General features: G+C 41.4%; 2 protein-coding genes across 2 annotated transcripts; both read left to right on the top strand.

Annotated features, from left to right (window-relative positions):
* Window positions 1-3,276: 3,276 nt before the first annotated feature.
* LOC146465954 (uncharacterized) lies at window positions 3,277-11,988 on the top strand. The gene is made up of 2 exons (XM_085128343.1): window positions 3,277-3,383; window positions 7,342-11,988. The coding sequence occupies exon 2, from the start codon at window positions 7,370-7,372 to the stop codon at window positions 11,132-11,134; it is 3,765 nt and encodes a 1,254-aa protein (XP_084984469.1). The 5' UTR covers window positions 3,277-3,383; window positions 7,342-7,369; the 3' UTR covers window positions 11,135-11,988.
* LOC146465953 (uncharacterized) lies at window positions 11,334-14,514 on the top strand. Its single transcript, XM_085127970.1, has 2 exons — window positions 11,334-11,527; window positions 14,031-14,514. Exons 1-2 carry the CDS (start codon window positions 11,334-11,336, stop codon window positions 14,416-14,418), a joined length of 582 nt encoding a protein of 193 aa, XP_084984096.1. The 3' UTR covers window positions 14,419-14,514.
* Window positions 14,515-14,692: the final 178 nt, after the last annotated feature.

Genomic DNA, 14,692 nt, shown 5'->3' with positions numbered 1-14,692 from the left:
GTGATGTCAACAGCTGTGGTCATGTATGTCGCAATATTTGAAACAATTTGAAAACGCTTGTATTATTGTCAGTCCGAAAATGATGTTGCGCAATTGCAGGAGTTCTCCTAGTAATTCATGTACGGAGTGACCTGTTTTGATACGTGATCAAAAATTTAACAAAAGCGCAAGGGAACGAGAGCCGCTCCGAACAATAATGAAGGTGAGAACCTCGGAAGAGCTCAGAAGTAACCCGGGTACCGAAAGCCCTCTACCCACTTCCCCCTCCCTTTCCCCCGCCACACGCAGGTCCCCGCTAAAATGGAATGACCTAGGACATTACTGTATTTTCTTTCGTTTTGTTTGCATATAAAATGCGCAAACGGAAGTAAGTAATTGACAAGCGTTCAAGTGTTGACACAATATCACGTTGGGTTTAGCGCGCCGATATCACAGTTTACGTCAAGAGAAAATGAGTTTTCTCTTGCCTACGTACAATATTCAGTTAGTGTCGTCTTTCTTTATTGACGTCTCATTACTTTATCCTAATTCTTTAACGACAGAGATTCTTCATTTAAAAGCTGATTTTTTGTGGGGAAGTCAGTTTTCAAATGCTCTTTTCGTTTCTTAACTTTTCGTGAATTTTTCAGTAGTGAATATAAAGATAGTTACGAGTCAGTATTTCCCGCGCTAAACTTGCTCAATAAAGTGCGACGACTCAGTTTCAATCCATTCGCTTTGCTGCCAGGACTGATATCACTATTACGCAACCCAAAAAACAAATTCACCTGTTGTAGGAGAAAAAGTCATTTTGCAACACAGGAATGAGCTACAGTCTTTAGATTTGCTACCCGCTGTCCAGTCCATGAAAAAAGCGCCTCAGTGCTCTTGTCACATGCCAGTTAGCTACGATCAAAAGTCACTTCCTTTTCCTCTGTTCTCATAGCCTTAGTAGCTTTTTCCGTAATTGGGCAAAAAACACTGAGCTAGTTAATTCGGCGAATAAAAATTCGTTCCCTTAAAATTTCTGTAACTTACATTTTTAGCTAGTGAACCCGAACAGATCAAACTATGCATTAACTTACACAAATGCCTTCTGAAAAGGTACAAAACTATTTGGGAACACAGAAGACGTAAGAGTACCCCCTGTGTATTGCACGATGATTCGACAACTTTTAAGGTCTGTGTACTGATAGAATCATCAAGTGTGACTATTCAAATAAAGCTATTAGGGCTTCCTTGAAAGTCATGCATTGATGGTCAAGTGTCTTTGAAAAAAATTCATTATTTACCTTCGCCTTCAAGAAGTTCCTTCACTTTGCCAAAGATGTTCTACCGAGCTTGTCACATCCATCTGGAACGTTTTCAGTCTGGCGCTCGCCGCCGATTTCAAACTCTGTTCTCCTTTTTTCGTCAAACAAGTCGCCAACACAAACGCTCCCATCTTGTCCAGTTGAATGGCTGTTGCCCGGCCGAAGCCCAAGTCGCAGCCCGTAATCAGCACGTATTTTCCCTTTATGTTTAAACTGATCTTGTCTTGTCCTCTCAAAATTTTCAAAACAACTAAAATTACGACAAGTGCAATTACTGCCGTCAATATAACCCAAACCGAGTTTGGGTTTTGGTCGAGGGTCGAGGGTCGAGGGTCGAGGGTAGAAAGTCGAGGGTCGAGGGTAACATGTCGAGGGTTCTAAAAAAAATTTAAAAAAATTAAAAAAAATAAATAAAAAATACTGAAAAAAGTAAAAAATAAATAAATAAATAAATAAATAAATGTATAAATAATTTTTTGTCGACCGTTTGTATACCCTCGCCGTACATGACTTGCGTTACATGCGTGACATGACGAAAAAAAAATGAAAGGCCTGCCTGAGGCTAGATCCTCAATAGACGGGCTTGTAAATAGCAGACATATAAAACACATTCCTGTCACTTTTTTTTTTCATTCCCTCTTCGTTCTTTCACTTGGACACACACAGATTGGGGTCTTCGGATAATTTTATTGAAGTTTGTGCCCGACCAGCCCGCAACCGGAGATAGCTAACAGAGCTGCCGAGTGTTTCGTTACCACGTGGCTTTCATATCTTAAATTAGCAAAAACCATTGCATGAATCGAAGATCAGCAGAATACAAAAAAACTAAGACAAAAACAGCCATTCCAGCGCCTGGTAAAAATTATTTATATATTTCTTTGTTTTTTAAATTTTTTTTAGTATTTTTTTATTTATTTTTTTTAATTTTTTTTTCAACCCTCGACTTTCTACCCTCGACCCTCGACCAAAACCCAAACTCACCCTCGACATGTTACCCTCGACCCTCGACTTTCTACCCTCGACCCTCGACCCTCGACCCTCGACCAAAACCCAAACTCTTTCAAACCACATAGTTAAGCCAAACTGCACCTGTAAAAATCTGTCAACGACAACGAGTTGTATGGATCGAAAATTAATCAAATCAGACTTCACATTTCTTTAAATGTGTTCGGGAATTTTCACTTTCAAGACTGGACTGTATTTCCACACTTTATTCTCAACAGTTCTACACTCTACGTTCGTCAACAATCTCTACAAGTCAACAATCTTTTTCTTACATTCTTTGTTCTATCTAAGTACTCTATAACACATGTCTTTTGCTCTAGAATTACAGTCATTATCTCCTTTCGGAACTCCATTAATACACGATAAGAATCAAAGCAATTGACCGAACAAAAATATATCTGTGTGTACATGTGAGTCGCGTTACTCAGCGCGATAATGTTTTCCGACAGATGCTATTGATTCAGAAAGCAACAGTTTCAGCTGTCGATATGGCTCTTTACGGGTCTGCATTGGTACCCTCAACTTAGAAATGCGTGTTTTCTCCAACCAGTAACAACACTATGTTGCATAAAGTTGTTGACTGCGTGCATTCAACTGAGAAATGTGTGGCGTGACATGGTTGTAGCAACAAATATCAAGTTGAAATAATGAAACCGGAGTCGCCTTTGTCTGAGAGATATCGCCGCATGTACCGGTCAGAAGAAAAACATCATGCTATCACGCGAACATAATAGCAATCGCGAGACTCTACCGCAATAATAAAGTTATAGGATGTCTCTAAATTATGCGATTTTCATAGTTCATGGAACTCTTAATGAGATCTGGCTTTCAAACTTGCACGCGGAATTTTAGTTAGCATGGAATATGGCATACAAATGTAGTCGAAGAGAAGCGTGGACACTGTCAACATAAAAATTGCGTGATCTGAACACGTGATGGCTGAAAATAGGCGAAAACGTCATGTCTTAAAGTCGAAAGTGAAAGTCTTTCAAATTTCCTTCGATGAAGAATTCTCTGCTGAGAATTCTGATAACTGCTGCTTGCTGATTTAGTTTACTCTGATATTAAGTGGAAACTTAGCAAAGGGTGAGTATTCTTTATTACTGACTTTCGTTTCGCTTTTATGGCTGCCATGTCATGCAAACTGGCATAATTCCTACGTTGTCCGATGACACCCAAGTTAGAAATTTGCATCTGTTTATGAAAGGTTTATTACATCAATCGCAATCATTCAAGACGAGACCGAAATCATATAACTTCCTTTGATTCATTCGTCCACTTCTGTATAGCACTTGGCGATGGTACATATAGAGTCAAAATAAGAACGAATCATGAACTGTTTGTTTCGATTAGACGTCGGACTTTATGGACGAAATATTTGGTGTGAGTTGATCATTACCATTCAAATGAAAGCTATTTTGAAAGTGTTGCACATCATCTGCTACTGTTTGCGGTAAATTATCTTTGGCTTGTGAAGGGAACACTTCATGTCAAATTAAAATGTACTGTTCTAAGTATGTCTCAATGTATTAAATGTTGGGTTGCCTAGAAAACGACAACCAAGAGGAGAGAAAGCAATGGTGCGGAAATTGAATAGTGTCAGCAAGGCGAGTCTTAACACAGAAAGCGAAGCTGAGATGGGTTTTTTATACTACAGATAAAGCCAGAAATTTACAGCTTTCGCCGCCAACCGAAGTGTAAACTGATTTCCCAGTTGTGAAGTATACTGTGGGTTTTACAGCCATAACAGCAATTCTATTTTCCCTTTCGTTTTCATAAGATCCGAAAGTCAGCCGGCCAAATCTGGGGTCAAGAATGCAGGAAACCACTAAAATCGGGTTGGATGCTGTAACGTCTTCCTTAACCCTTTAACATTTTTTGCTTTCATTTATCGTTGGCCGGCGAACCGGATAGTTTCACTCGCTCATAACCATTAGACTGCAAGCAGTCCCTTACTGGTTAGTCGAGATGGTGTGCTCATAGCGCAGCGAGACTGGAGCGAGGATAAACAAGATGCCCCTCTAATGGCATTACACGGAATGCTTAATGTAGCCCCAATTATTCCCCATTGTATGTTTCGCAGATATTTAAAAAATATCCTCCCTTGGCCATTGAAATAATTGTCTGAATGGTTTTATTCAGATATATTGCGTGATACTTATCGTTGTGTTACTAGGAATCATACCAGAAATAACTATGCAATAACGTCATGACCCCGCTGAACTGGTCTGGCCTCCTCTAGCTCTAATCCCTCGCGTTGATCATTCGATCTGTTTTTTGAAGCGGATTTTCTTTGCTGTGAACTCTCCCAATTTCCGCCGTTTCAACTGTCGAGTACTACCTAGAAGTTATTATTTCGATTTACTGCTTGAAAAAGGTTGGTTTTCTCTCTGAAAACGGCAGATCCGGAGTCTTAAATTCAGACATGTGGCCGCCATTGAACGAAAACAACTTTTCCAAATGATGATTTGCTTTGACGTCACACAAGTAGAGTTGAGTGGTTCCCATCCCTCGTGATATACGCGGAGATAATGGAGTTTGATTGGGCCGCTTTTGTTCAAGACAATCAAAACAATAGATCCCTTCTGGGAGAGGGAAGAATTTAATCTAGTTTTAATGAATAAATCAAATGATGATTTGACGTCACACAGAAGTGATGAGTGGGTCCCCTCTCTCGTGATATGTGCCTGAAAAATAGATTTTGATTGGGCCGCTTCTGTTGAAGACAATCAGAACAATATATCCTTACTAGGGGAGGACAGAGTTTAATGCATAAATTAATGTGCACATTTATGACACCGATGAAGAAAAAGATACCCGACCGAAACCTAGACACGTCATGCCCTGCGGGCATTCCGTGTAAAAAAAAAAAGAAATCGACCCGTTTTTAGACACGGGATGCCCCCTCAGGGCATCCCGCGTAACAAGATGCCTGCTATACTGGCAATACGCGTGATGCTGGGGCTGATTCATTTATTCCAACTGTATGCTTCGCCGATTGATAAAACAATCCTTGCTAATGGAATAATTTGAGTCACGACGATCGCGTTACGTTGTTTCCTTTGTCTTACGCGACTCAGACTATCAACGGAAATTTTAGCCTCCCACGCAGACGTTCTTAGGGAAGGAACGCGTGACGAACCCTTAAGAACGTCTGCGTGGGAGGCTACGGAAATTTGTAAAATTCCATTACGAGAACGTAAGCTTCTCAATGACCTCTTTTCAGTCTCGCGTCGTGGTCTAAGAGTTAGACCGTCAAACAAAGCACGATTCCTTCGCCAGGAACTCACGAATTTCCACCGTTTTAAATGTCGGGTGCTTCTTAAAAGTTATTCTTTCGATTCACCGCTTCAAAATGGTGAAATTTCCGTTTGAAAACGGCACACTTGAGTCCAGAACATGTTAACAATATGGCGGTTCAATTTAATCGGTTTTTAATAAGTATGTCAAATGATGCGTTGACGTCACACAGGTAGGGGTGAGTGAGTCTCCTCCCTCGCGATATAAGCCACAAGAATGGATTTTGATTGGCTTGCTGTTGTTGAAGACAATCAGAACAATATATCCCGAGTAGGAGAGGGGAGAGTTTAATGGATAAATTAATATACACATTTGTAGCTACGACGAAGAAAAAAAAAAAAAAAACAAGAAATCGACCCGTTTTTAGACACGGTATGCCCCCTCAGGGCATCCCGCGTAATAAACGAGAAGAGACTTTATGCCGTCTCTCCCCAAGCCCCCCTCCGCTCGTTCGCGCTGGTTTTTTTTTCGCGCTCGGCTATTTCGCGCGACCTCTCGACTATCCAGAAAGGGACTGCTTGCAGTCTATCGCTCCATACAAGAAGAGAATAGCCTATATCAGAAAGCAAACAATGCCAGATACAACCTTTCGATATACACTCTGTTTTTTTTATAAGAACGTCTAATTTTGGTGCTGAGGCTGAACGTTCTTATCTTTTTTTTACGATTTGAGGCTGAAACGTTCTTAAGATGTTCTTAAATTACATGGTATACACTACATGTATTTCAGTAAATCAATGCAGACGTGACCAGGAAACTTATCAAAGTGCATCTCCTGCTGAGATATGGCGTCAAGAACTGCTGATTATGACAAACCGAGATGTGTGTCACCATTGTTAATGTTATACAAAACATGCCCTTAAGTATTCTGGTTAATTTACATCTGTTACCTTGATTTTATATACAGAATAGCAAAATAAAAACGTTCTTAATCGATTCTCAGCCTGAGGAATGTTCTTAATACGTTCTTAAAATTCGGTTAATCTCAGCCTCAACGTTCTTATAAAAAAGGTTCTTATAAAAAAACAGAGTGTAGCCTGTTGCTGTCAGTGAACGGTTAAAAGAAGTAGTTTGTGTTCTCTAGCCATTTGTAGTAAACTTTGTACCCTCAGGGTAGTTAAAATTAAGAAAAGTGGGTTAAAAAAATGTGACACGTCAATATCCGTCTGTGAAACATATCATTTATTGCCAATTATAGTGAAATATCGTGCCATAAATTTGGAGGGCATTAGTAGTAGGATACTACGCGCTATTATACATGTTCACTTTTAGATATTTGGTATTAGTTGTTATTCCCTGTTTCACGGGTCAAGCAAAATCACTCTAAAAGGCTCCAAGCTTATTTTCTCAAGCTACAGCCTAGAAAAATAATATATTTTCTCCTAATTTACGGACCAAAAGATTTTTTTTGACATTATAACTCAGCGGGGCATCACCTGTCAATGTAAAAACAGAAATAAATAGAAAGGTATTTGGCTGTCGTTAGAAACTATGACTGGTTGTAGGCAGAACTTTCCTATCGCCATAATGTTACAAAAAAAAAACTCAGAACAAGGGGACCTCAGAAACATGCAGATAAAAAGAAAGTCTAAAGGGATAAAGATAATGTTGTTTACACCGTCCACACACACACACAATATCGCTTCTAGAAAAGTAAACGTACAAGTTGCCGGGCGTTAGAACTTGTAACAAGCCACCGAAAGTCCACCTCCATTTTGCTAACAGCAGAGTATTATTTTTATAGAGCTTTTGAGTCGCCGCGAAAGCTGAATATGGCCACTGCAGCAAATGCAACAACATTCAGCGATGAACAACTGAACTACTTCAGGATTTGCTGTGTCACCACTGATGTACTAGCCGAGGGTCTCCGAACAATCTTTAAACAGGAATGGGACAACCGCTACAAGGCTACATTGGGTGAATGGAAGGACGAGCCAAGGAATGGATTGGATTTCAAAAACGGGGAGTCTCCGCGGAACCAAAGAAGAAATGCGAAACTTTTAGCGACCATGATAAAAGGAAATCGAGCTGAGTGGGATTGCACCATGCTCTTTTACGCCATCTTGTACTCGGATTGTATTGGCAAGAGTGTTAACGCGGTCGTCCAATCAAATGTAGATGATCTCAGGAAATTTCGTAATGTAGAATTTGCTCACATTCCACAAGGCCATCTCTCGGACCGAGAGTTTTATGATGCCATAGCTAGAGTTGATGTAGCATTTCAAGCACTCGGGCTCACCACCTTGCGAATTCAAGAAATCAGAAACCAGACAAGATTTCCAACGGAGGAGTTGGCAAAGATCTTGAAAAACGTTGAAGACCTCCATCAAGAACTTCAAGAGAAAGATACAAAACTTCAAGAGAAAGAAGGGGAAAGACAGATCCTTGAAGATCAGCTTCGGAATGAAATTTCCTCATTTTCAATCCCCCCTCCCAAGCCTTCGCACGACGTTGCCAGTCGAGATGATGAGGTAACTAAAATAACCCAACAGCTAAAAGAACTTAAAGAAGGCAACAAAAACTGCTTAACTTATCTGTACATCTCAGGGAATCCTGGAAGTGGCAAATCTCAGTTAGCTGGGCTCGTCGCTAAGAGGTTTTTCCAAGACGTCACAGACACCGCATTCGTAATGACTCTTAATGCTGAAAGTCTTGACTCACTGCTGAAATCCTATGTCTCTTTCGCTCGACTGTTGAAGTGTTCAGAATATGCAATTGCAAACACCCTCAGTTCTAAGGATTCAGAGATAGAGGAGAAGATCGCCAATCTCAAGACGTTAGTTAGCACAAAAGTTAAGCTCTACACGTCGTGGCTACTGGTAGTTGACAATGTTACCAGCATACCTGAAGTCAGTGTTCATTTGCCAGAGCCTGGAAACGAACAGTGGTCAGGAGGACAAATGTTGATCACAACACAGGACACTACTTCCATCCCTTTGACAAACTCCTTCGTTGGTCACATCTCTGTGAGCAAGGGTATGGAGCTTGCTGATGCCACTTCCTTATTAACCAAGCTTTCTGGTATAACTATCACTGAGGTGGAAACGGAGGTCGCGAGGACATTGGACTATCAACCTCTTGCCTTAGCAAGTGCCGCTACATTTGTCAAACACGTTCGTGAGAGCAAAGCATTTTCGAACTATGGATGGAAAGATTACCTGGAAAAACTAAACAAAGGTCAGCGTGCTGGTACTGAGACCCTTCTTTCTGACACAAACCCAAGCTATCCAAAATCCATGACCGCAGCGATTACATTAGCCGTGAAAAAGGTGATGTCATCAGACAAAGTTTTGAATCACACATTCAGTTTCCTTTCACTCTGTTCACAACAACCATTAAACCTTGAAATTGTAATAACCTACATTCGGAATGCAGATGAGGAATTCAAGGATGACGATATCATTCGAATGCGGATCCAAAGAGGACAACTGCTGTTATTTGAAGAGGACGAGAGAGATGTCTACATTCGCGTACACCAGGTTGTGCGCAGTGTGATCAACGATGAAACTGAAACCTATTCGGAGGGTGAAAATCTCAAAATCGGCCACGGGGCCATTACATCATTTTATCAGTTCATAGATGATTACCTGTTAGATGACTCAGATTGTGTTGGTAACAGCAGGCATCTTGTTCCTCATTTAAAGTCCTTAAGTACAGAAATTCAAACTACTTATAACAGAGACGACATAGTCCAACTCGTCGAAAACTTTACGTTGGATATTAAACACTATTCATATTATTTCATAAGATTTAGCAAGATATGTGTAACCCATTGCGAGTTTAACACAGCAAAGGGATTCCTGTATGTAGCTTTAAAAATTTCACTACAAAGACTAGGAGCTCAACATATCGATGTCGCCAATTGTTACAGCCACTTCGCTTCTGTACTCCGTAACCAAGGTGACCTGGAGAAGGCGAAGGAGTATCATGAGCGTGCCCTAGCCATTCGACTACACAAGCTGGGTGATCAACATGTCGATGTCGCCGCGTCTTATAACAACTTGGCTACTGTACTCCGTGACCAAGGAGACCTGGACCAGGCAAAGGAGTATCAGGAGCGTGCCCTAGCCATTCAACTACAAAAGCTGGGAGATCAACATGTCATGGTCGCCACGTCTTTTAACAACTTGGCTACTGTACTCCGTGACCAAGGTGACCTGGAGAAGGCGAAGGAGTATCATGACCATGCCCTAGCCATTCGACTAAAAAAGCTGGGAGATCAACATGTCAATGTCGCCACGTCTTATAACAACTTGGCTACTGTACTCCGTGACCAAGGTGACCTGGAGAAGGCGAAGGAGTATCATGAGCGTGCCCTAGCCATTCGACTACAAAAGCTGGGAGATCAACATGTCGATGTCGCCACGTCTTATAACAACTTGGCTTTTGTACTCCGTGACCAAGGTGACCTTGCCCAGGCAAAGGAGTATCATGAGCGTGCCCTAGCCATTCGACTACAAAAGCTGGGAGATAAACATGTCAATGTCGCCACGTCTTTTAACAACTTGGCTACTGTACTCCGTGACCAAGGTGACCTGGAGAAGGCGAAGGAGTATCATGAGCGTGCCCTAGCCATTCGACTACAAAAGCTGGGAGATAAACATGTCGATGTCGCCACGTCTTATAACAACTTGGCTTTTGTACTCCGTGACCAAGGTGACCTTGCCCAGGCAAAGGAGTATCATAAGCGTGCCCTAGCCATTCGACTACAAAAGCTGGGAGATCAACATGTCGATGTTGCCACGTCTTTTAGCAACTTGGCTACTGTACTCCGTGACCATGGTGACCTGGCCCAGGCAAAAGAGTATCATGAGCGTGCCCTAGCCATTCGACTATACAAGCTGGGAGATCAGCATGTCGATGTCGCCACGTCTTATAACAACTTGGCTACTGTACTCCTTGACCAAGGAGACCTAGACCAGGCAAAGGAGTATCATGAGCGTGCCCTAGCCATTCGATTACAAAAGCTGGGAGATCAACATGTCGATGTCGCCACGTCTTTTAACAACTTGGCTACTGTACTCTATGCCCAAGGTGACCTGGAGAAGGCGAAGGAGTATCATGAGCGTGCCCTAGCCATTCGACTACACAAGCTGGGTGATCAACATGTCGATGTCGCCGCGTCTTATAACAACTTGGCTACTGTACTCCGTGACCAAGGTGACCTGGACCAGGCAAAGGAGTATCATGAGCGTGCCCTAGCCATTCGACTACAAAAGCTGGGAGATCAACATGTCGATGTCGCCACGTCTTATAACAACTTGGCTACGGTACTCCATGACCAAGGTGACCTGGAGAAGGCGAAGGAGTATCATGAGCGTGCCCTTGCCATTCGACTACAAAAGCTGGGAGATCAACATGTCGATGTCGCCACGTCTTATAACAACTTGGCTACTGTACTCCGTGTCCAAGGTGACCTGGACCAGGCAAAGAAGTATCATGAGCGTGCCCTAGCCATTCGACTACAAAAGCTGGGAGATAAACATGTCAATGTCGCCACGTCTTTTAACAACTTGGGTACTGTACTCTGTGACTAAGGTGACCTGGCCCAGGCAAAGGAGTATCATGAGCGTGGCCTAGCCATTCGACTACAAAAGCTGGGAGATCAACATGTTGATGTCGCCACGTCTTATAACAACGTGGCTTCTGTACTCTGTGACCAAGGTGACCTGGCCCAGGCAAAGGAGTATCATGAGCGTGCCCTAGCCATTCGACTACAAAAGCTGGGAGATCAACATGTCGATGTCGCCACGTCTTATAACAACTTGGCTTTTGTACTCCATGACCAAGGTGACCTGGAGAAGGCGAAGGAGTATCATGAGCGTGCCCTTGCCATTCGACTACAAAAGCTGGGAGATCAACATGTCGATGTCGCCACGTCTTATAACAACTTGGCTACTGTACTCCGTGTCCAAGGTGACCTGGACCAGGCAAAGAAGTATCATGAGCGTGCCCTAGCCATTCGACTACAAAAGCTGGGAGATCAACATGTTTAATAGTTCTTTATTTAAACACGGTTAAATCCAGCACGAGTATAAAAATTAGAAATAACCTATCTATCCTAAACAGAATTCAAAACTTAACTACAACTAATTTAACTAAAACCTGTTTTTCATGAATGCCGTGTATACTCTAACATTAAAAATAAATATTAACTAATCTTTTAAATTGACTTTAAGATTTAGCTTTTCTCACATCAGAGGACAGGCTGTTCCATAGAACTGCTCTGCTATAACTAAGCTGTTTTTCATGAAATTAGTTCGCGGAAACGGGACAAACTGGGAGATCAACATGTTGCTGTCGCCACGTCTTATAACAACTTGGCTACTGTACTCTACTTCTGGACAAACCTAGTTTGTTAATAGAGTCCCTCAGGGAGTAACGCGTTTCATTTCGTTTAACAAATTTAGAGGATAAATATTCAGAAACAAAACCATTTAAAGACTTGTATACCATTAAGACCCGTTAAGGCTTTCTATATTTGAAATTGAGTGTTCAAGTCTTTCCAATCGAGTTGTCTAAATAAACGGTAAGCGTCAGCATCATAGCTAGAAAAGGTTAAAACGCTTGCGGCACGGTTCTGTAGCTTCTGTAGCCTGTCAAATAATGTTTTACCACAATTACGCCTGACAAGATTGCAATTATCGAAATGAGATTGAATTAGTGCGTTGTGTATATAATGAGTGTGATGAGAGGATTTATAGATATTTAGTTTAATTTGCTTTGCTGATAAAAATATAGAACCAACGTAGAAAATATTAAGTTCCTTAGTTTCAAGTCCAATAAACCGTAAACGTAATCTGTCATTTAGGCGTAAATGGTTTCTATAAGATCATAACTGTATGAGCGTTGAAGTGTTATTGTAACCTGCGCTAGTCTTTTGTTAAACTGTTATCCACCTGTGTAGCTTTTGAAAGATATTAATGTTTCAGAATAAGCTTAGGTTTTATCCAATATCCTTTCAGAAATGATTGTTGTATGCTGTAATCTGACTCATTGCAAAATGATGTAACTCAACGCTTCACTAGCTAATAGGCTTAAATACCAGTGCTTTGTTTTGGTATTAAACCCTACGTTGGAGCCAAGTTCTGTGTGGTTTTATTGTCTCAGAGAAATTCGCTTGCCGTAAGAGATCTCGGTCCTTCCCGTAGCCAGCGAGTGTTCCCCAGGAGAAAGGCCTTTACCGAAGTGTTTTTGAAGAGTTTTCCCGTCCGTCCGTGTTTCCGTTTTGTGAAGGCAAAACCTGTTTTCACAAGAGTAGGTGGAGGGACAAAAGGTCTTATTTTTTTTATTGCTCCAATTCCGGACGGAAGCGACCTTTTTAGATATTTTATCAATGTGTGTTTGACACCGTAGATTTTCATCAATAAATATTCCAAGCAATTAGACAGATGAAACGTGTTTTATCGGAGCATTATCAATCAAGAGCTCAAGTGGGTTCCACAAAGTACTCAATTTTTGTCTGGAGGCAATTAGCATGAATTCAGTTTTAGCAGTATTCAAAGTAAGTTTATTGAAAATAAGCCATTTGTTTAGGTTTCTAAATCGTGATTCAGGTTTAACTGAATTGAATTACATGCATACATACATACATACATACATACATACATACATACATACATACATACATACATACATACATACATACATACATACATACATACATACATACATACATACATACATACATACATACATACATACATACATACATATATGTTTTATTGGCTTGAAGTTTTTGCCTAAGTAAGCGCTTGTATACCGTCACGGAAGGGCTAAGTTTGAGTGAAGGGTGCAACTCATTCCACAGAGAGGTCGCTCGATATTGAAAGGTATTTCGGCCGCTAGCAGTGCGGAAGAGTGGTATGTTCAAAAGTTGAGAGTTTCTGGTATTCCTTGTCGAGACGGCGGATCTTCTGACGAGCTCAGATGTCAAATACTCCAGAGCACATCTCGTCATGCACTTAAAAACCAGAACAGCAAAACGAAAATAAAGTTGTTGCCTGATTGGTAGCCAGCGCAAATCTTTTAGCAAAGGAGTTATGTGATCGAATTTTTCAGCGCCGCACACAATGCAAAAAGCAAAATTCTGTACTGCTTGGAGCTTGTCCAGATTAGCTTGAGTAGTACTGCCCCAAACAGAAGAGCAATAGAATAATTTACTAAACGCTAGGGCATTTATAATAATAATTAAGGTGCACTTATCAAAAATATGCTTAACGCTGTTAATTTGGCCTAACCGTGACATGCAAGAGAATACAGTGGAAACAATATGCTCATTATATATTCTTATATGTTATATGTTGAATTCACATCAACCCCAGCATAAGTGATGTGGGTATCATCAGCATACATCCTAGGCTGGCACGAAGTTAGGCAGTTTGGCAAGTCATTGATATAAATAAAAAATAAAAGCGCTGTCGATGTCGCCAGGTCTTCTAGCAACTTGGCTACTGTACTCCATGACCAAGGAGACCTGGAGAAGGCGAAGGAGTATTATGAGCGTGCCCTGGCCATTCGATTACATAAGTTGGGAGCTCAACATGTCGCTGTCGCCAGTTCTTATAGCTGCTTAGCTCTTGTTCTCTGTGACCAAGGTGACTTGGAGAAGGCGAAAGAGTATTATGAGTGTGTCCTGGGTATTCGACTACAAAAGCTGGGAGCTCAACATGTCGATGTCGCCAGTTCTTGTAACATCTTAGCTGTTGTTTTCTGTGAGCAAGGTGACCTGAAGAAGGCGAAGGAGTATTTGGAACGTGCGCTCAATATGCTGGTGAATGGCGCTGATGGAACTGAACATCCTTTTGTTGCCATCGTTTAAGACAAATTGGCTTGGTTACGTCATGTTTCTAAGGAGAGACCCTGGGAACGAAGTTGGCGCTTCTCAACCGACTGAAGTCATGAGACGGGTGAAATTTTAAGCGCAAAGCATCATGGGGCGCTTGGTTTCTCTTCCTTCTCTCACGATCACGCGGGTCGAGTTATTGGGCAACCAACTTTCTCGCTTTTTGCTTGTTTCCATTGTTTCGCTTGGCCCCGACTATCACTATCAGAAAATAGAACTACGCATAATGTTACTTCAAAACACACAGGTC

This window comes from Pavona decussata, unplaced genomic scaffold (genome assembly GCF_977016875.1).
Source record: "Pavona decussata unplaced genomic scaffold, jaPavDecu1.1 SCAFFOLD_155, whole genome shotgun sequence".
Lineage (NCBI taxonomy): Eukaryota > Metazoa > Cnidaria > Anthozoa > Scleractinia > Agariciidae > Pavona > Pavona decussata.
The sequence above is the reverse complement of the archived record's forward strand: the minus strand, read 5'-3'. Positions and strand labels throughout refer to the sequence as shown.